Genomic DNA, 20,018 nt, shown 5'->3' with positions numbered 1-20,018 from the left:
TTGGACATAGTCGGGTTTCGCAAAACCCGGCTCGACTCTAAAAAGGTCAAGGTCGCTCAACTCTAGTGAGGAACACTGTGTTCCATTCATCCCCCTCCCATACCTGGATCAGGTTTCATGCCCCCCCCGCAAGTCCAACTTAGAAAACCATTTGGCCCCAGACAATTGATTACACAAATCGGGAATGAGTGGAAGAGGGTATGTGTTTCTTACAGTGACCTTATTAAGTTCACATAAGTCGAGGCATGGGCGGAGACCACTGTCTTTTTTTTTCTTTTTACAAAAAAGAATCCTGCAGCTACAGGAGAAACAGAAGGGCGGATGAGTCCCTTGCGGAGACTCTGGGATATATACTCTTTCATGGCGGTCCGCTCAGGGCCCAAAAGGTTGAACAAATGGGCATTAGGCAATTTAGTACCCGGAATCAGGTAAATGGCACAATCAAAAGGGCGATGCGGTGGTAAAACCTCTGCCTCACTTTCGAAGAACACATCCTCGAAGTCCTTCAGGTACTTCGGAATTCCCTCCAGACCAACGGAAGACACAAATGCAGAAATCAGACATTTATTTGTACAATTCAGACCCCATTTAACAATCTCCCAGGATTCTCAGTCAATGTCTGGGTTATGACATTGCAACTAAGGGATCCCCAAAACTAAACCCGCAGGAAGATTGTCCAAAACAAAACAGGCTATACCCTCCAAATGTACAGGGCCCACCTTTAGGATGAATTTCTCAAAAATGGAGCTGATCCCATCCTTGGTGAGAGGTATGGAGTCTATAGCCACAACCTTCATGGGGGTCCCCAACCTTACTGTCCCTATCTCACAATAGGTCACCAACTTTGAGTCAATTAAGTTCACTAAAGACCCACAATCGCTGAAGAAGGGAAAACACAGTCATCCACTCCAAGTTCCACTTTTAGCAATAGTTTGAAAACTGAGGAAAAATGTACCTGAGGGTCTGGGTAACCTCCTCGACAGCTACCCAGACCTAGGCATTTTCTAACACCTTGGAAACTGCTGGACAGGAGGGACAGTCCTTTGTTATGATCTGGTGGTTTAGGAACAACATGAGACAAGCTCTGAAGGAGGTGGTATCTGTACTGACCGCAAACCCTGAACCTAGCAGCACAACTAAAAATAGCCGTGGGGGGTACCTGACGCTCCCTAGACCCCTCGGCACAGCCTAAGATCTAACTTCCCCTAAAGATGGAAACAGGAAACCTATCTTGCCTCAGAGAAAATCCCCAAAGGAAAGATAGCCCCCCACAAATATTGATGGTGAGAGGAGGGGAAAATAACATACGCAGAAATGAAATCAGATTTTAGCATAGGAGGCCAGTCTAGCTTGACAGATAGGACAGGAAAGGATACTGTGCGGTCAGTATAAAAACTACAAAACAATCCACACAGAGTTTACAAAATCTCCACACCTGACTAAAGGTGTGGAGGGTAAATCTGCTTCCCAGAGCTTCCAGCTAAGAGAAATAATCAATACTGACAAGCTGGACAAATATAGAATGCACAGAACAATAAGTCCACAACATGTGGACTGAAATGAGCAAAGCCAGAACTTATCTTTGCAGAACTGGTCAGGAAACCAGGAGAATCCAAGCAGAGATGTGAATCCAGCCAGGAAACATTGACAAGTGGCACAGGCTGAAGAAAGAGCCAGACTTAAATAGCGGAGCAGAAGAGACGATAAGTGGAGGCAGCTGATGACAGCTAACTCCAAGGAGCAGCCATACCACTAGAAACCACAAGAGGGAGCCCAAGAGCAGAACTCACAAAAGTGCCACTTACAACCACCGGAGGGAGCCCAAGAGCGGAATTCACAACAGTCCTTTCTCCAATGTCCCGGGGCACCACAATAGAAGCAGGGTTTGTTCTCTCTTCGATGTCTTCTCTCTTTCCTTCAAGGAGATGGCTCCCACCTCCATGGGCATGACAGATGGCGATGGTTCGGGTTTGACCGGAAACAAGGGAGCCTCACGTTGCACCATGCCCCTCTCTCGCAGTCTGCGACCCATGCGGACGGCCAGAGTCATAGCCTCCTCCAGAGAGTCGGGTGGTGGGTGCAGAGCCAAAGTGTCCTTTAAATGCTCGACAGCCCCCTTCAGAATAAACCTCTGAGTGCCAAGTCTTTCCAAGATACCTCCGGAGCCCATCGCCTATATTCAGAACAGTACCACTCGGCATAGAGCTTTCCCTGGGAGAGACTCATAATCGTGTCCTCAGCCAACCTCACACGATCAGGTTCATCGTAAACCCCAAAGACTCAAAGAACAGATCAGACGTTTTCTCAGCAGCAGTGGGGGATAAAATGCCCAAGCCTGCGGATCCTCCCGCAAAAGAGATATGACTATCCCCACTCTTTGACTCTCATCTCCCGAAGACGAATGGAAAACAGTAATCTGCAGCCGTCCCTAAGCACTCAGAATTTACCTTTTTCCCCAGAAAAGGTATCTGGGAGTTTGACTGAGGGTTCAGGGGAGGGCAATTAAACATCTGACACACCACTGCCAGTCCAATAGGAAGCATTCTGGACAGATTTAACAGTATCAGCCAACTCTCTTTGCACCTAATGGTGGGATGCCACCAAGGCCCTCTATTCCACTGACAGATTCTGCATCATTTTGGTCAGGTTGGTTACCTGATCCAACAGAGCATGGAGTGGATCCATGAAGGAAAGTGAGAAAGGAAAAAAAGTGCCCCAAAAATAGTTTATGGTCGGTGATAATGTAATGACACGCAGCTGGTGTCACAGGGGGTTTTGCCTAGATGGACAGAGGAGACAGACCAGCCGGAAGATCAAGCAGATGCTGCAACATGCAGCGTGAGTGGGATCCGAGACCTGGTGGAGAGCTTGGTGTCAGAAGAGATGATGGAGGTGGAGCCAGCAAGCAACCATGAGAACGGAAGCTGACCGAGGCTGCGGTACAGAGAGGGAGAGGACAGAACGCTGTCAGAGACGAGCAAAAGAGTAAAACGCCAGACGTGAGCATGAGATCCAGAGGACAAGACATGAGCGTGGTCAGAGGTGAGCCAGGGGTCAGAAGCCAGACGGGAGCATAAGAACTGGAGGGCAAGACGGGAGCGTGGTCAGGGACAAGCCGAGGGGTCAGGAAACCAGAGAGGACTGAACGGTACCAAAACGGAAGATGGAAGCACAAGTCAGGAAACAAATCGGGTCATACACAATAACGATCACACATACAGAGGAACAACGATTATAGCAGAGTAACCTGGGTCAGCTGCTCAAGTCGAATGAACAGAAGTATCACCGACACCAAACCTAGGAAGTACCATCACTAAATAGCCGCCCCTGAACCAGAGAGAGGCGAATAAAATTAACCCTGAACTGACCAGGATGGAAAGGGAACAACCTCATCCTGTTGTGAATTCTGTGGCTGAGTTCACTTCTGTGGTCACAAGTGGTATTGCAGTCTCTGGGCTTCCTCCCTCAGGTGTATTGGTGAGCTCGTTGGCTGCCTTGCTATTTAGCTCCACCTGAGTCTGTCTTCCTTGCTCCTTGTCAATGTTCCAGTGTTGGATCTGAGCTACTGCATCTTTCCTTGGGCCTGCTGCTCTGCTAGATAAGTGCTTCTAGTTTGTTTTCTGTTTTTTCTGTCCAGCTTGCTATTAACTTTTGCTGGAAGCTCTGAGAAGCAAAGGGGTGCACCGCCGTGCTGTTAGTTCGGCACGGTGGGTCTTTTTGCCCCTTTGCGTGGTTTTCGTTTTAGGGTTTTTTGTAGACTGCATAGTTCTCTTTGCTATCCTCGCTCTGTCTAGAATATCGGGCCTCACTTTGCTGAATCTATTTCATTCCTACGTTTGTCTTTTCATCTTGCTAACAGTCATTATATGTGGGGGGCTGCCTATTCCTTTGGGGTATTTCTCTGAGGTAAGTCAGGCTTGTATTTCTATCTTCAGGCTAGTCAGCTCCTCAGGCAGTGCCGAGTTGCATAGGTAGTGATAGGCGCAATCCACTGCTGCTTATAGTTGTGTGAGGATAGATCAGGTACTGCAGTCTACAGAGATTCCACGTCTCAGAGCTCGTCCTATTGTTTTTGGTTATTGCCAGATCTCTGTATGTGCGCTGATTACTGCACACTGTGTTGCCTGATTGCCGGCTATAACAGTACAAGGAGCCACAATGATTCCCAATAGAGGGAAAAAAGAAATCCTGACATCATTTTTTTTTCTTAGCTCTGTCTTCAGTCTTTTTTTTCCCCTAGACATTAGAGTGCTTCAGGACACAGCTGTGGACATGGATATTCAGGCTCTGTGCTCCTCAATGGATAATCTCGTTGTAAATGTACAAAAGATTCAAGATACTATTGATCAGAAATCGATGCTAGAACCAAGAATTCCGATTCCTGATTTGTTTTTTGGATCGGTCGTCGCTTGCGCGAGCGTAAATCTGTGCACCATCTGGCGGTATTGTCTGAGAGTAAACCTGAGCCTATGCAGTGCGACAGGACTATGACTAAAGTAGAACGGCAAGAACACAGACGTCTGAACAGACTGTGTTTCTATTGTGGTGATTCTACTCATGCTATTTCTAATTGTCCTAAACGCACTAGGCGGTTCGATAGCTCTGCCGTTATTGGTACTGTACAGTCCAAATTCCTTTTGTCCATTACCTTAATGTGCTCTTTGTCATCGTATTCTGTCATGGCGTTTGTGGATTCAGGCGCTGCCCTGAATCTGATGGATTTGGATTATGCTAAACGTTGTGGATTTTTCTTGGAGCCTTTGCGGTGTCCTATTCCGTTGAGAGGAATTGATGCTACACCTTTGGCCAAGAATAAGCCTCAGTACTGGGCCCAGCTGACCATGTGCATGGCTCCTGCACATCAGGAAGTTATTCGCTTTCTGGTACTGCATAATTTGCATGATGTGGTCGTGTTGGGGTTGCCATGGCTACAAACCCATAATCCAGTATTGGATTGGAACTCTATGTCGGTAACCAGCTGGGGTTGTCAGGGAGTATATGGTGATGTTCCATTTTTGTCTATTTCGTCATCCATTCCTTCTGACATCCCAGAGTTCTTGTCGGACTTTCAGGATGTATTTGAAGAGTCCAAGTCTGATGCCCTACCTCCGCATAGGAATTGTGATTGTGCTATCGATTTGATTCCTGGTAGTAAATTCCCTAAGGGTCGTTTATTTAATTTGTCCGTACCTGAACACACCGCTATGCGCAGTTATGTGAAGGAGTCCCTGGAGAAGGGACATATTCGCCCATCGTCGTCACCATTGGGAGCAGGGTTCTTTTTTGTAGCCAAGAAGGATGGTTCGCTAAGACCGTGTATTGATTACCGCCTTCTTAATAAGATCACTGTTAAGTTTCAGTATCCCTTGCCATTGATTTCTGACTTGTTAGCTCGGATTAAGGGGGCTAGTTGGTTTACTAAGATTGATCTTCGTGGTGCGTATAATCTGGTGAGAATCAGGCAGGGAGATGAATGGAAAACGGCATTTAATACGCCCGAGGGTCATTTTGAGTATCTGGTGATGCCGTTCGGACTTGCCAATGCTCCATCTGTTTTTCAGTCTTTTATGCATGACATTTTCCGTGAGTATCTGGATAAATTCTTGATTGTTTACTTGGATGACATTTTGATCTTCTCAGATGATTGGGAGTCTCATGTGAAGCAAGTCAGAATGGTTTTCCAGGTACTGCGTGCTAATTCCTTGTTCGTGAAGGGATCAAAGTGTCTCTTCGGTGTGCAGAAAGTTTCATTTTTGGGGTTCATCTTTTCCCCTTCTACTATCGAGATGGATCCGGTTAAGGTTCAGGCCATCCAGGATTGGACTCAGCCGACATCTCTAAAAAGTCTGCAGAAATTCCTGGGCTTTGCTAATTTTTATCGTCGCTTCATCTGTAATTTTTCTAGCATTGCCAGACCATTGACCGATTTGACCAAGAAGGGTGCTGATTTGGTTAATTGGTCTTCTGCTGCCGTGGAAGCTTTTCAGGAGTTGAAGCGTCGTTTTTGCTGTGCCCCTGTGTTGTGTCAACCTGATGTTTCTCTTCCGTTCCAGGTCGAGGTTGATGCTTCTGAGATTGGTGCAGGGGCGGTTTTGTCACAGAGAGGTTCTGGTTGCTCAGTGTTCAAACCATGTGCTTTCTTTTCCAGGAAATTTTCTGCTGCTGAGCGTAATTATGATGTGGGCAACCGAGAGTTGCTGGCCATGAAGTGGGCATTCGAGGAGTGGCGTCATTGGCTTGAGGGTGCTAAGCATCGCGTGGTGGTATTGACTGATCATAAGAACCTTACTTATCTTGAGTCTGCCAAGCGCTTGAATCCTAGACAGGCCCGTTGGTCGTTATTTTTTGCTCGTTTTGATTTTGTGATTTCATACCTTCCGGGCTCTAAAAATGTGAAGGCGGATGCTCTGTCTAGGAGTTTTGTGCCCGACTCTCCGGGGTTATCTGAGCCGGCGAGTATCCTCAAGGAAGGAGTCATTGTGTCTGCCATCTCCCCTGATTTGCGGAGAGTGTTGCAGAAATTTCAGGCTAATAAACCTGATCGTTGTCCGGCCGAGAAACTGTTCGTCCCTGATAGGTGGACTAGTAAAGTTATCTCTGAACTTCATTGTTCGGTGCTGGCCGGTCATCCAGGAATCTTTGGTACCAGGGAGTTGGTTGCTAGATCCTTCTGGTGGCCATCTCTGTCACGGGATGTGCGTGCTTTTGTGCAGTCCTGTGGAATTTGTGCTAGGGCTAAGCCCTGCTGTTCACGTGCCAGTGGGTTGCTTTTGCCCTTGCCGGTCCCGAAGAGGCCTTGGACACATATTTCGATGGATTTCATTTCTGACCTTCCCGTTTCTCAAAAAATGTCGGTCATTTGGGTGGTCTGTGATCGCTTTTCTAAAATGGTCCATCTGGTGCCCTTGGTTAAATTGCCTTCCTCCTCTGATTTGGTGCCTTTGTTCTTCCAGCATGTGGTTCGTTTACATGGCATTCCTGAGAATATTGTTTCTGACAGAGGTTCCCAGTTTGTCTCGAGGTTCTGGCGAGCCTTTTGTGGTAGGATGGGCATTGACCTATCTTTCTCCTCGGCCTTCCATCCTCAGACTAATGGCCAGACCGAACGAACCAATCAGACCTTGGAAACATATCTGAGATGTTTTGTTTCCGCTGACCAGGATGATTGGGTGTCATTTTTGCCGTTGGCTGAGTTCGCCCTTAATAATCGGGCCAGCTCGGCTACCTTGGTCTCTCCATTTTTCTGCAATTCTGGGTTCCATCCTCGTTTCTCTTCAGGACAGGTTGAGTCTTCGGACTGTCCAGGTGTGGATTCTGTGGTGGACAGGTTGCAGCAGATCTGGACTCAGGTAGTGGACAATTTGACCTTGTCCCAGGAGAAGGCTCAGCTTTTCGCTAATCGCAGACGCCGTGTGGGACCCCGACTTCGTGTTGGGGATCTGGTTTGGTTATCTTCTCGTCATATTCCTATGAAGGTTTCCTCTCCTAAATTTAAACCTCGTTTTATTGGTCCGTATAGGATTTCTGAGATTCTCAATCCGGTGTCTTTTCGTCTGACCCTCCCAGACTCCTTTTCCATACATAATGTATTCCATAGGTCGTTGTTGAGGAGATACGTGGCACCTATGGTTCCATCTGTGGAGCCTCCTGCCCCTGTTTTGGTGGAGGGGGAATTGGAGTATATTGTGGAGAAGATTTTGGATTCTCGTGTCTCTAGACGGAAACTCCAGTATCTGGTCAAATGGAAGGGTTATGCTCAGGAAGATAATTCCTGGGTTTTTGCCTCTGATGTCCATGCCCCAGATCTTGTTCGTGCCTTTCATGTGGCTCATCCTGGTCGGCCTGGGGGTTCTGGTGAGGGTTCGGTGACCCCTCCTCAAGGGGGGGGTACTGTTGTGAATTCTGTGGCTGAGTTCACTTCTGTGGTCACAAGTGGTATTGCAGTCTCTGGGCTTCCTCCCTCAGGTGTTTTGGTGAGCTCGTTGGCTGCCTTGCTATTTAGCTCCACCTGAGTCTGTCTTCCTTGCTCCTTGTCAATGTTCCAGTGTTGGATCTGAGCTACTGCATCTTTCCTTGGGCCTGCTGCTCTGCTAGATAAGTGCTTCTAGTTTGTTTTCTGTTTTTTCTGTCCAGCTTGCTATTAACTTTTGCTGGAAGCTCTGAGAAGCAAAGGGGTGCACCGCCGTGCTGTTAGTTCGGCACGGTGGGTCTTTTTGCCCCTTTGCGTGGTTTTCGTTTTAGGGTTTTTTGTAGACTGCATAGTTCTCTTTGCTATCCTCGCTCTGTCTAGAATATCGGGCCTAACTTTGCTGAATCTATTTCATTCCTACGTTTGTCTTTTCATCTTGCTAACAGTCATTATATGTGGGGGGCTGCCTATTCCTTTGGGGTATTTCTCTGAGGTAAGTCAGGCTTGTATTTCTATCTTCAGGCTAGTCAGCTCCTCAGGCAGTGCCGAGTTGCATAGGTAGTGATAGGCGCAATCCACTGCTGCTTATAGTTGTGTGAGGATAGATCAGGTACTGCAGTCTACAGAGATTCCACGTCTCAGAGCTCGTCCTATTGTTTTTGGTTATTGCCAGATCTCTGTATGTGCGCTGATTACTGCACACTGTGTTGCCTGATTGCCGGCCATAACACATCCTGGATCATGACAGATGCCATGTTGACAGAGCAGATTGGAAGAGAAAGCACTGCTTTGTTGACAAGAAGTAAAATGACACGGGGGAATTGGAGCCATCAGAAAGTGTACCTCTGCAGAACAGGAATGTAGTTAGTATATAGAGAACTTTGGGTTCAGTTTGATACATATTAGGGCAGCATAGTAACTCAGTGGTTAGCCTTATTGCCTTTCAGTGCTGGGCTCCTGGGTTTACATCTCACCAAGGACAACATCTGCAACAAGTTTTTTTTGTTTGTACTCTTGTTTCCTGCCACACTCTTAAAAGACATATTGATAGGTACTCTAGATTGCGAGCCACAATGAGACAGTGATGATAATATCTGTAAACCACCATTGAATATGATGGTGCTATATAAGTGAGTAAAATAAATCAACATATAGCAGATCTATTGCAGATTTCAAATAGGATATACAATAATATCATCACCAGATATGCCAGTGCTAAACCTAGACTTTACAATAGAGGTAAGTCCCACCATATCAAAGCAAAAGAGGGGAGAAGCCAGCGCTGCCTATGGTTAAGACGCAATACATAAAGTGCAAATGCACATATTGATTTCTAACTGTATTTTCAAAATGAGACATTTAGCAAACAATTGATCAATTCTTTGAGCCACCCCGCCACTTCACAGCATTCTCATAATGGGGCAGTCCTACTCTACGTTTTTATATTCGCTGTGCCATAAAGGCCTCCTTAATGAATTAAAAGCAAGACCACATTAAATGCAAGCTGTACCTGGAGCATTACTGAATGCTGGCTGAAGATCAGAAGAGGACGTCTTGGAATGAAGATGGGAGGCGCCGCAGCAGACCAGAGACACCCATCCGACCGGACCAGCAGCTCTCTCAGGTAAAAACCTCTTTCAGGTAATATCGGGGGCTTATCTACAGCATTACAGAATGCTGTAGATAAACCCCTGATGCCGGTGGGCTTACCTCACCCGCAATTTTCGGGGTGACAGGTTCCCTTTAACAGAAACAGTGGAGATCAAGATAAGGTCTCGAAGACCAAACAACATTTTAGTGGGAGCTGTTTGTAGTTTTGCTACAGAGGCAAATCAGAACCCCTGCTTGACTCAAAAGAGTTAGAAGACTCTGGAGTTGTGGTACATTGTTCTCTTATTCAGAGACACTCACACATTCCATTGGCCCATTTTCCTTTTCATAATTTTTAAAATGTAAAAAATAACATTTTTTTGCCAAAAATATACAGGAAATGTGTCATCTTTAACTTTAGGCCTTTTAAAGATCATTTCATCTTCAACTTTTCACAAAGCCTGGAGATTAAGTAGGGAATGGGGGAGGGATGAAATGGAGCTCACCACACTGGAAGCTGGAATCAAATCAATTGCAGCTGGTGTTTGTCCGGTGAGTGCCATACCTGCTGGTGATTACAGCCATGGTAGAGGCAAAGCAAAAAGGTTGGTTAGTGCACATACAGGTAATAAAACAAAAATAACTGGTTGGGCCACCCTTAGCAGCAACAACTACAATGAAGCATTTGCGATAACTGACAATGAGTCTTTTACAACGCTCTGGAGGAATTTTAGTCCACTCATCTTTGCAGAAATGTTGCCACATTGGAGGGTTTCTGAGCATGAACCACCTTTTACACATCATACCACAGCATCACAATCAGATTAAGGTCAGGACTTTGAGTAGGCCACTCCAAAGTCTTAATTTTGCTTTTCTTAATCCATTCAGATGTGGACCTGCTGGTGTGTTTTGGTTAATTGTCCTGCTGCATAATCCAAGTGAGCTTCAATTTTAGGTCACGAACAGATGACCGTACAGTCTCCTTCAGGGTTTTTTGATAGACAGCAGAATTTATGGTTCCATTTACACAGCAAGTCTTCCAGGTCCTGAAGGAGAAAAATAGCTCCAAACCATCACACTACCACCACAATATTTTACTGTTGGTATGATGTTCCTGTTTTGAAATGCTGTAGTACTTCTACGCCAGATGTAATGGGGCCTATACTTTCCAAAAAGTTCAACTTTTGTCTCATCAGTCCACAGAGTATTATCCCAAAAGTCTTGGGGTTTATCAAAAATTTTTCTGGCAAAACTGAGAAGAGCCTTTATGTTCTTATTGCTCAGCAGTGGTTTTCTTCTTGGAACTGTGCTATGTAGGACATTTTTGCCCAGTCTCTTTCTTATGGTGGTGTCATGAACACTGACCTTAACTGAGGCAAGTGAGGCCTGCAGTTCTTCGGATGTTGTTGTTTGGTCTTTTGTGACCTCTTGGATGAGTTGCCACTGTGCTCTTGGTGTAATTTTAGTCATCTGACCACTCACCACTGTTTCATGTTTTTGCCATTTGGGAATAATGGCCCTCATTGTGGTTCACTGGAGTCCCAAAGCTTTAGAAATTACTTTATAACTTTTTCCAGACTGATAGATCTCAATTAATTTGTTACTGATTCCTTCTAGAATTGCTTTGGATTGCAGCATTATGTCTAGCTTTTGAGGTTCTTTTGGTCTGTTTTTGTCAGGCAGGTCCTATTTAAGTGTTTTCTTGACTGAGAACAGGTGTGGCAGTAATCAGGCTTGTGTGTGGCAAGGGAATTTGAACTCAGCTTTCCAAAGATGTGATAAACTACAGTTAATTTATGTTTTAGGGTGGTGGGAGGGGGGAAATCACTTTTTCACACAGGGTCCCGTAGGTTTGGATTTCTTTTTCCCTTAATAATAAAGACCTTCATTTAAAAACTGCATTTTGTATTTACTTGTGTTATCTTTGTCTAATATTTAAATTTGTTTGATGATCTGAAACATTTAGGTGTGATAAGCATGCAAAAAAGTAGGAAATCAGGAAGGGGCAAACACTTTTTTACACAACTGTTTGTGTACGTGTTACCATCTGAAAGAAGCTAAACTATTTTTCTAATGTGTCATCCATGTTGCATCCTATTTTTTTCTCTTGCTTATTTTTTAACTGAAGACTGTCTGCACATTTTCATCCTTTGAAGTTTAATAATATATCATTTAAAATGAATGAAACTCAGACAGACCTATGTAGTACCAAGTATGTGTAAACAGTGTGTGATCCGTTTTACATGAATTCCAAATTAGAATAGGACATGCTTTGAGTTTCATGGATCAAAAACATGGATCCATTTTTAAAACTGATGTGTGTATTAAAATCTATGGGTCCGAGAATAAAGATGACAGCACTAGAATGTGTCACCCAGGTATGTGAATGTAACCTCAGGCTGTCTTTGTGTTAAAGACATAAAGGCTAGATACAGTCCTAGGAGACCTCATAGTGTTGTACACATTTTTTCTGTGCATTTGTAAGATATGGAGTACTTTCTATTAAAGGCAAATAGATTTTAGTTTTTATGCTACTTGAATTCCCCAAGCAAATTCGGCCAAGCTAGTGAACTAAAAATTCAGAAGATTCGCTCATCATTAGTAAATGGTAACAAGTAGGGTTGAGCGAAACGGGTCGAACATTTTCAAAAGTCGCCGACTTTTGGCTAAGTCGGGGTTTCATGAAACCCGATCCGACCCCTGTGCGGGGTCAGCCATGCGGTACGCGACTTTCGCGCCAAAGTCGCGTTTCAATGACGCGAAAAGCGCCATTTCTCAGCCAATGAAGGTAAACGCAGAGTGTGGGCAGCGTGATGACATAGGTCCTGGTCCCCACCATCTTAGAGAAGGGCATTGCAGTGATTGGCTTGCTGTCTGCGACGTCACAGGGGCTATAAAGAGGCGTTCCCGCCGACCGCCATCTTACTGCTGCTGATCTGAGCTTAGGGAGAGGTTGCTGCCGCTTTGTCAGAAGCAGGGATAGCGTTAGGCAGGGTCCATTAACCACAAAACCGCTTGTGCTGCAGCGATTTGCACTGTCCAACACCACCCTCGGTGTGCAGGGACAGTGGAAGTTTTTTTTTTTTTTTTTTTTTTTCCCCTCAGCGCTGTAGCTCATTGGGCTGCCCTAGAAGGCTCCCTGATAGCTGCATTGCTGTGTGTACGCCGCTGTGCAAACCAACTGCTTTTTTCAAAGCACAAATCCTCTTGTTCCTTCCTTTCTGCACAGCTATCTTTTTTGTTTGTCCACACTTTTTATTTCATTTGTGCATCAGTCCACTCCTTATTGCTGCCTGCCATACCTGGCTGAGATTACTGCAGGCAGGGAGATAGTAGCTGCCTGCCATACCTGGCTGAGATTACTGCAGGCAGGGAGATAGTAATTGTAGGACATTCCCTGTTTTTTTTTTTTTTTTTTTTTTTTTTGGTGGGAGATTAAGATTGGCAATTTGGCATTTCTGCTAGAGTGCCATCCCTGTGTGTGCCATCTCTCTCACATAGTGGGCCATAGAAAGCCTTTTCATTTTTCTGTATTTTTTTTTGTGGGGTGTATAAATTCTCCCTGATAAAAATACAGTGGGAGATTAATATTGGCCTTTGGGCTTGTGTGCCAGTCCTGAGTGTGCCATCTCTCTCACAAATAGTGGGCCATAGAAAGCCTATTTTATTTTTTTTTGGGTTTTATAAATTCTCCCTGAAAAAAAGGGAGATTAATATTGGCCTCTGGGCTTGTGTGCCAGTCCTGAGCGTGCCATCTGTGCCAGCCCTGAGCGTGCCATCTCTCTCACAAATAGTGGGCCATAGAAAGCCTATTTAATTTTTTTTTTGTTTTATAAATTTTCCCTGAAAAAAGGGAGATTAATATTGGCCTCTGGGCTTGTGTGCCAGTTGTGAGCGTGCCATCTGTGCCAGTCCTGAGCGTGCCATCTCTCTCACAAATAGTGGGCCATAGAAAGCCTATTTAATTTTTTTTTTGGTTTTATAAATTTTCCCTGAAAAAAGGGAGATTAATATTGGCCTCTGGGCTTGTGTGCCAGTTGTGAGCGTGCCATCTGTGCCAGTCCTGAGCGTGCCATCTCTCTCACAAATAGTGGGCCATAGAAAGCCTATTTAAATATTTTTTTGGTTTTATAAATTCTCCCAGAAAAAAAGGGAGATTAATATTGGCCTCTGGGCTTCTGTGCCAGTCCTGAGCGTGCCATCTGTGCCAGTCCTGAGCGTCCCATCTCTCTCACAAATAGTGGGCCATAGAAAGCCTATTTTTTTTTTTTTTTGGGTTTTAGAAATTCTCCCTGGAAAAAAAAAGGGAGATTAATATTGCCCTTTGGGCTTGTGTGCCAGTACTAAGCGTTCCATCTCTCTCTCTCTCTCAGTCAGTGGGCCATAGAACGCCTATTTTTGGTTTTATTTGTTTTCTAAATTCTCCCTGAAAAAATCATTTTATTTTATTTGGTTTCTAAATTCTTCCTGATAAAATCATATTTTTTTTATTATTTTTTTTTCTAAAGTCTCCCTGAAAAAAAAAAAAAAAACAGTGGGAGATTAATATTGGCCTTTCTGCTTGTGTGCCAGTCTTGACTCCTGGGTGCGTCATCTCTCAGTCAGTGGGCCATAGAACGCCTATTTTTGGTTTTATTTGTTTTCTAAATTCTCCCTGAAAAAATCATTTTATTTTATTTGGTTTCTAAATTCTTCCTGATAAAATCATATTTTTTTTATTATTTTTTTTTCTAAAGTCTCCCTGAAAAAAAAAAAAAAAAAACAACCAAAAAAAACAGTGGGAGATTAATATTGGCCTTTCTGCTTGTGTGCCAGTCTTGACTCCTGGGTGTGCCATCTCTCTCTCTCTCTCTCTCTCTCTCTCTCTCTCTCTCCAATTGTGGTCCATAGAAAGCCTATATTTTTTTTCCTTGATTTGGGTTCTAAAATCTACCAGAGAAAATAACTACATCAATCATTGGTAGAAAAATATTGGCCTCTGGGTTTGTGTGCCACTCCTGACTCCTGTGTGCGTCATCTCTCAGTCAGTGGGCCATAGAACGCCTATTTTTGTTTTTATTTGTTTTATAAATTCTCCCTGGAAAAATCATTTTATTTTATTTGGTTTCTAAATTCTTCCTGATAAAATCATATTTTTTTTATTATTTTTTTTTCTAAAGTCTCCCTGAAAAAAAAAAAAAACAAACAAACAAAAAAAACAGTGGGAGATTAATATTGGCCTTTCTGCTTGTGTGCCAGTCTTGACTCCTGGGTGTGCCATCTCTCTCTCTCTCTCTCTCTCTCTCCAATTGTGGTCCATAGAAAGCCTATATTTTTTTTCCTTGATTTGGGTTCCAAAATCTACCAGAGAAAATAACTACATCAATCATTGGTAGAAAAATATTGGCCTCTGGGCTTGTGTGCCACTCCTGACTCCTGTGTGCGTCATCTCTCAGTCAGTGGGCCATAGAACGCCTATTTTTGTTTTTATTTGTTTTATAAATTCTCCCTGGAAAAATCATTTTATTTTATTTGGTTTCTAAATTCTTCCTGATAAAATCATATTTTTTTTATTATTTTTTTTTCTAAAGTCTCCCTGAAAAAAAAAAAAAACAAAAAAAAAAAACAAAACCCCCCAAAAAATGGGAGATTAATATTGGCCTTTCTGCTTGTGTGCCAGTCTTGACTCCTGGGTGTGCCATCTCTCTCTCTCTCTCTCTCTCTCTCTCTCCAATTGTGGTCCATAGAAAGCCTACATTTTTTTTCCTTGATTTGGGTTCCAAAATCTACCAGAGAAAATAACTCCATCAATCATTGGTAGAAAAATATTGGCCTCTGGGCTTGTGTGCCACTCCTGATTCCTGTGTGCGTCATCTCTCACTCAGTGGCCCATAGAAAGCATATAGTTTGTTACATTTGTTTTCTAAATTCTCCCTGCAAAAATCTATTTTTTTTTTTTTGGGGGGTTTCTAAAGTGTTCCTGAAAAAAATAAAAATAAAAAAAAAATAATAGTGTGACATTAATATTAACATTTGTGCTTCAGTGACAGTCCTGCGTGTGGGGCATCTCTCTAATTTGCAGCCACCAAAAAAAGAGTGTGTAACATTGGGCCTGATTTTCGCTGTGGTCTCACCAACCTGTAAAGGGGTAGCTAAATCATACTGAAGTTATAGCTCACCGTGTAAGTTGTGTGACTGCAACAAATAACGTTAGTTTGGTTACGTTTTTAAAACAATGAGGAAGTCTAGTGGAAGAGGTCGTGGCCGGGGGCGTTCATTGTCAGCTGGTAATGAGGGTAGTGGTAGTGGTGGAGCATCAGGTGGTCGTGGGGAAAAAAATATTGCACCTAAGTCTGGAGCTGTGGAGCCAGGTTCGTCGTCCGGCTACACAAGGCCTCGAACGCTCCCTTTTCTGGGATTAGGAAAACCGCTTTTAAAGCCGGAGCAGCAAGAGCAAGTTTTGGCTTATCTTGCTGACTCAGCCTCTAGCTCTTTTGCCTCCTCTCGTGAAACTGGTAAAAGTAAAAGCAGCGCGTCGTTAGTGGATGTTCACGGTCAGGGACAAGTCACTTCCTTGTCCTCTTCAGCAAAAACAACAACAGAGAAGAATGCAGCAGGCGACACAATGGGTTACTCCATGGAGCTCTTTACACATACCGTCCCTGGCTTAGAAAGTGAAGCAGTTAACAGTCCATGCCCATTACAAGTTGAATCTGACATGGAGTGCACTGACGCACAGCCACAGCCAGACTACTATGCTGGTCCTTTGACTCAGACCACAACATTGCCCTCGCAGGGTGCTGATCAAGAATCAGACCCTGATGAGACTATGTTGCCCCATCACGAACGCTATACCACCGAACGACACGGTGACACAGACGAAGTTGCGCAGGAGGTACAAGAAGAGTTATTAGATGACCCAGTTCTTGACCCCGATTGGCAGCCATTGGGGGAACAGGGTGCAGGCGGCAGCAGTTCTGAAGCAGAGGAGGAGGAGGGGCCGCAGCAGGCATCAACATCGCCACAGGTTCCATCTGCCGGGCCCGTATCTTGCCCAAAACGCGTGGCAAAGCCAAAACCTGGTGGAGGACAGCGTGGCCATCCGGTTAAAGCTCAGTCTGCAATGCCTGAAAAGGTATCCGATGCTAGAAAGAGTGCAGTCTGGCATTTTTTTAAACAACATCCAATTGATCAGCGCAAAGTCATCTGTCAAAAATGTTCTACTTCCTTAAGCAGAGGTCAGAATCTGAAAAGTCTCAATACTAGTTGCATGCATAGACATTTAACCACCATGCATTTGAAAGCTTGGACTAACTACCAAACGTCCCTTAAGGTTGTTGCACCCTCGGCCAATGAAGCTAGTCATCAACGCAACATCCCTTCCGGCAGTGTAGGACCACCATTTAGCGCACCACCTGCTGTATCTGTGCAGGTATCTTTGCCAGGCCAAAGCAGTCAGGGTCAGGGAATCACCAGTTTCGTAGTAGGAAACACTGCATCTAGGGCACCGGCGGCAACAATACCATCTCCCACCGTCTCTCAGTCTGCCATGTCCACCGGCACCCCCGCTAGTTCCACGATCTCCAGCTCTCCAGTCCAGCTCACCCTACATGAGACTATGGTTAGAAAAAGGAAATACTTAGCCTCGCATCCGCGTACACAGGGTTTGAACGCCCACATAGCTAGACTAATCTCGTTAGAGATGATGCCCTACCGGTTAGTTGAAAGCGAAGCTTTCAAAGACCTGATGGACTACGCTGTACCACGCTACGAGCTACCCAGTCGACACTTTTTTTCCAGAAAAGCCATCCCAGCCCTCCACCAGCATGTTAAAGAGCGCATCGTCCATGCACTCAGGCAATCTGTGAGCACAAAGGTGCACCTGACAACAGATGCATGGACCAGTAGGCATGGCCAGGGACGTTACGTGTCCATCACGGCACACTGGGTAAATGTGGTGGATTCAGGGTCCACAGGGGACAGCAAGTTTGGGACAGTTCTGCCTAGCCCACGGTCTAGTAAACAGTTGTCTGTAGCCGTTCGCACCCCCTCCTCCTCCTCCTCCTCCTCGTCCTCCTGCAGAAGCAAGAGCTCGTCCACAGACCGCAGTCGCACAAACACTCCATCCGCACCTGCCACTGTTGCACACCAGGTCTCCCATTATGGGGCAGCTACTGGCATACGTCAGCAGGCTGTATTGGCTATGAAGTGTTTGGGCGACAATAGACACCCCGCGGAAGTTCTGTCCGAGTTCTTGCAGCAAGAAACGCAGTCGTGGCTGGGCACTGTAGATCTTGAGGCAGGCAAGGTAGTGAGTGATAACGGAAGGAATTTCATGGCTGCCATCTCCCTTTCCCAACTGAAACACATTCCTTGCCTGGCTCACACCTTAAACCTGGTGGTGCAGTGCTTCCTGAAAAGTTATCCGGGGTTATCCGACCTGCTCCTCAAAGTGCGTGGACTTTGCGCACATATCCGCCGTTCGCCTGTACACTCCAGCCGTATGCAGACCTATCAGCGTTCTTTGAACCTTCCCCAGCATCGCCTAATCATAGACGTTGCAACAAGGTGGAACTCAACACTGCACATGCTTCAGAGACTGTGCGAACAGAGGCGGGCTGTTATGTTTTTGTGGGAGGATACACATACACGGGCAGGCAGTAGGATGGCAGACATGGAGTTGTCAGGTGTGCAGTGGTCGAAGATTCAAGACATGTGTCAAGTCCTTCAGTGTTTTGAGGAATGCACACGGCTGGTTAGTGCAGACAACGCCATAATAAGCATGAGCATCCCCCTAATGCGTCTGCTGATGCAAAGTTTGACGCACATAAAGGATCAGGCGTCTGCACCAGAGGAAGAGGAAAGCCTTGATGACAGTCAGCGATTGTCTGGTCAGGGCAGTGTACATGACGAGGTACCGGGCGAAGAGGAGGTGGAGGATGAGGAGGATGATGGGGATGAGTATATTTTTAATGAGGAAGCTTTCCCGGGGGCACGGGAAATTGGTGGCGTGGCAAGGCCGGGTTCTGGTTTTTTGAGGGACACAAGTGACGTAGATTTGCCTGCAACTGCCCCTCAACCAAGCACAACCGCAGATTTGACAACGGGAACTTTGGCCCACATGGCGGATTATGCCTTGCGTATCCTCAAAAGGGACACACGCATTACAAAAATGATGAACGATGACGATTACTGGTTGGCCTGCCTCCTTGATCCTCGCTATAAAGGCAAATTGCAAAATATTATGCCACATGAGAACTTGGAACTAATATTAGCAACAAAACAATCAACTCTTGTTGACCGTTTGCTTCTGGCATTCCCTGCACACAGCGCCCGTGATCGTTCTCACACGAGCTCCAGGGGCCAGCAGACCAGAGGTGTTAGAGGGGCAGAAATCAGAAGTGGCGTTGGCCAGAGGGGTTTTCTGACCAGGTTGTGGAGTGATTTTTCTATGACCGCAGACAGGACAGGTACTGCAGCATCAATTCAAAGTGACAGGAGACAACATTTGTCCAGTATGGTTACAAACTATTTTTCATCCCTTATCGACGTTCTCCCTCAACCGTCATTCCCATTTGATTACTGGGCATCCAAATTAGACACCTGGCCAGAATTGGCAGAATATGCATTGCAGGAGCTTGCTTGCCCGGCAGCTAGTGTCCTATCAGAAAGAGTATTCAGTGCTGCAGGTTCAATACTAACAGAAAAAAGGACTCGTCTGGCTACCCAAAATGTAGATGATCTAACCTTCATTAAAATGAACCACAACTGGATTTCAAAATCTTTTGCCCCACCCTGCCCGGCTGACACCTAGCTTTCCTATGAAAAGGTCTTGCCTGTGGACTATTCTGAATGACTTTTCCAATCTCGTAATTTTCTTCACCTGATTGTCCAGCATACGACATGTTTCCACCTCACGAAATGGCCAAACTCCCCACACGGGGCCGTGCTATCGCCACTTTGCGCTTGGACCCTTGAGAGTGCTGTTTGTCTGAAGAGGTGGGTGTGGCCGCTTTTGGTCGACGGCACTGCCACTGGGTCCCTCATAGTACAATAAAGTGTCTCTGGCGGTGGTGGTGCGCACCCAACGTCAGACACACCGTTGTAATATGAGGGGCCCTGTGCCTGTACCGCCGGCCACAAGACAGTTCCCCCCCCCAGCTCAAACAGTGCTCTACCACTAGCAAAATTATCTCTCACAGCTTCACCAATGTGTAGTCTAGGCGCTGACATCCTTCAATGCCTGGCACTGACAATACCATTGTTTTGACATTTTTGTTATGTTAGGCCTTCGAAGCCTGTCTGCGGTCCCTTCTTTCTACAACTACTACACTGACCAGGCCACTGCTGGCCGTGTTACCCTGGAACCAATTTAAAAGTGCCTACAGTCAGCCCAATTTTGTTATGTTAGGCCTTCGAAGACTGTCTGCCGTCACTCCTTCCACTAGACTTCCACTGACCATACACTGCTGCCCATGTACCCCTGGAACCAATTTAAAGTGCCTACAGCCAGCCCAATTTTGTTATGTTAGGCCTTCGA

General features: G+C 45.4%; 1 protein-coding gene across 1 annotated transcript in view; it reads right to left on the bottom strand.

Moving 5' to 3' along the window:
• Positions 1-2,246: 2,246 nt before the first annotated feature.
• SERP2 (stress associated endoplasmic reticulum protein family member 2) overlaps positions 2,247-20,018 on the bottom strand; it is a 71,010-nt gene continuing 53,238 nt past the window's right edge. Inside the window, exon 3 of the mRNA XM_069759867.1 lies at positions 2,247-2,335. Within this exon, the coding sequence (XP_069615968.1) occupies positions 2,247-2,335 (89 nt within the window). The remainder of the gene's footprint in view (positions 2,336-20,018) is intronic.

The sequence above is a fragment of the Ranitomeya imitator genome, chromosome 3, assembly GCF_032444005.1.
Source record: "Ranitomeya imitator isolate aRanImi1 chromosome 3, aRanImi1.pri, whole genome shotgun sequence".
NCBI lineage: Eukaryota > Metazoa > Chordata > Amphibia > Anura > Dendrobatidae > Ranitomeya > Ranitomeya imitator.
The sequence above is the reverse complement of the archived record's forward strand: the minus strand, read 5'-3'. Positions and strand labels throughout refer to the sequence as shown.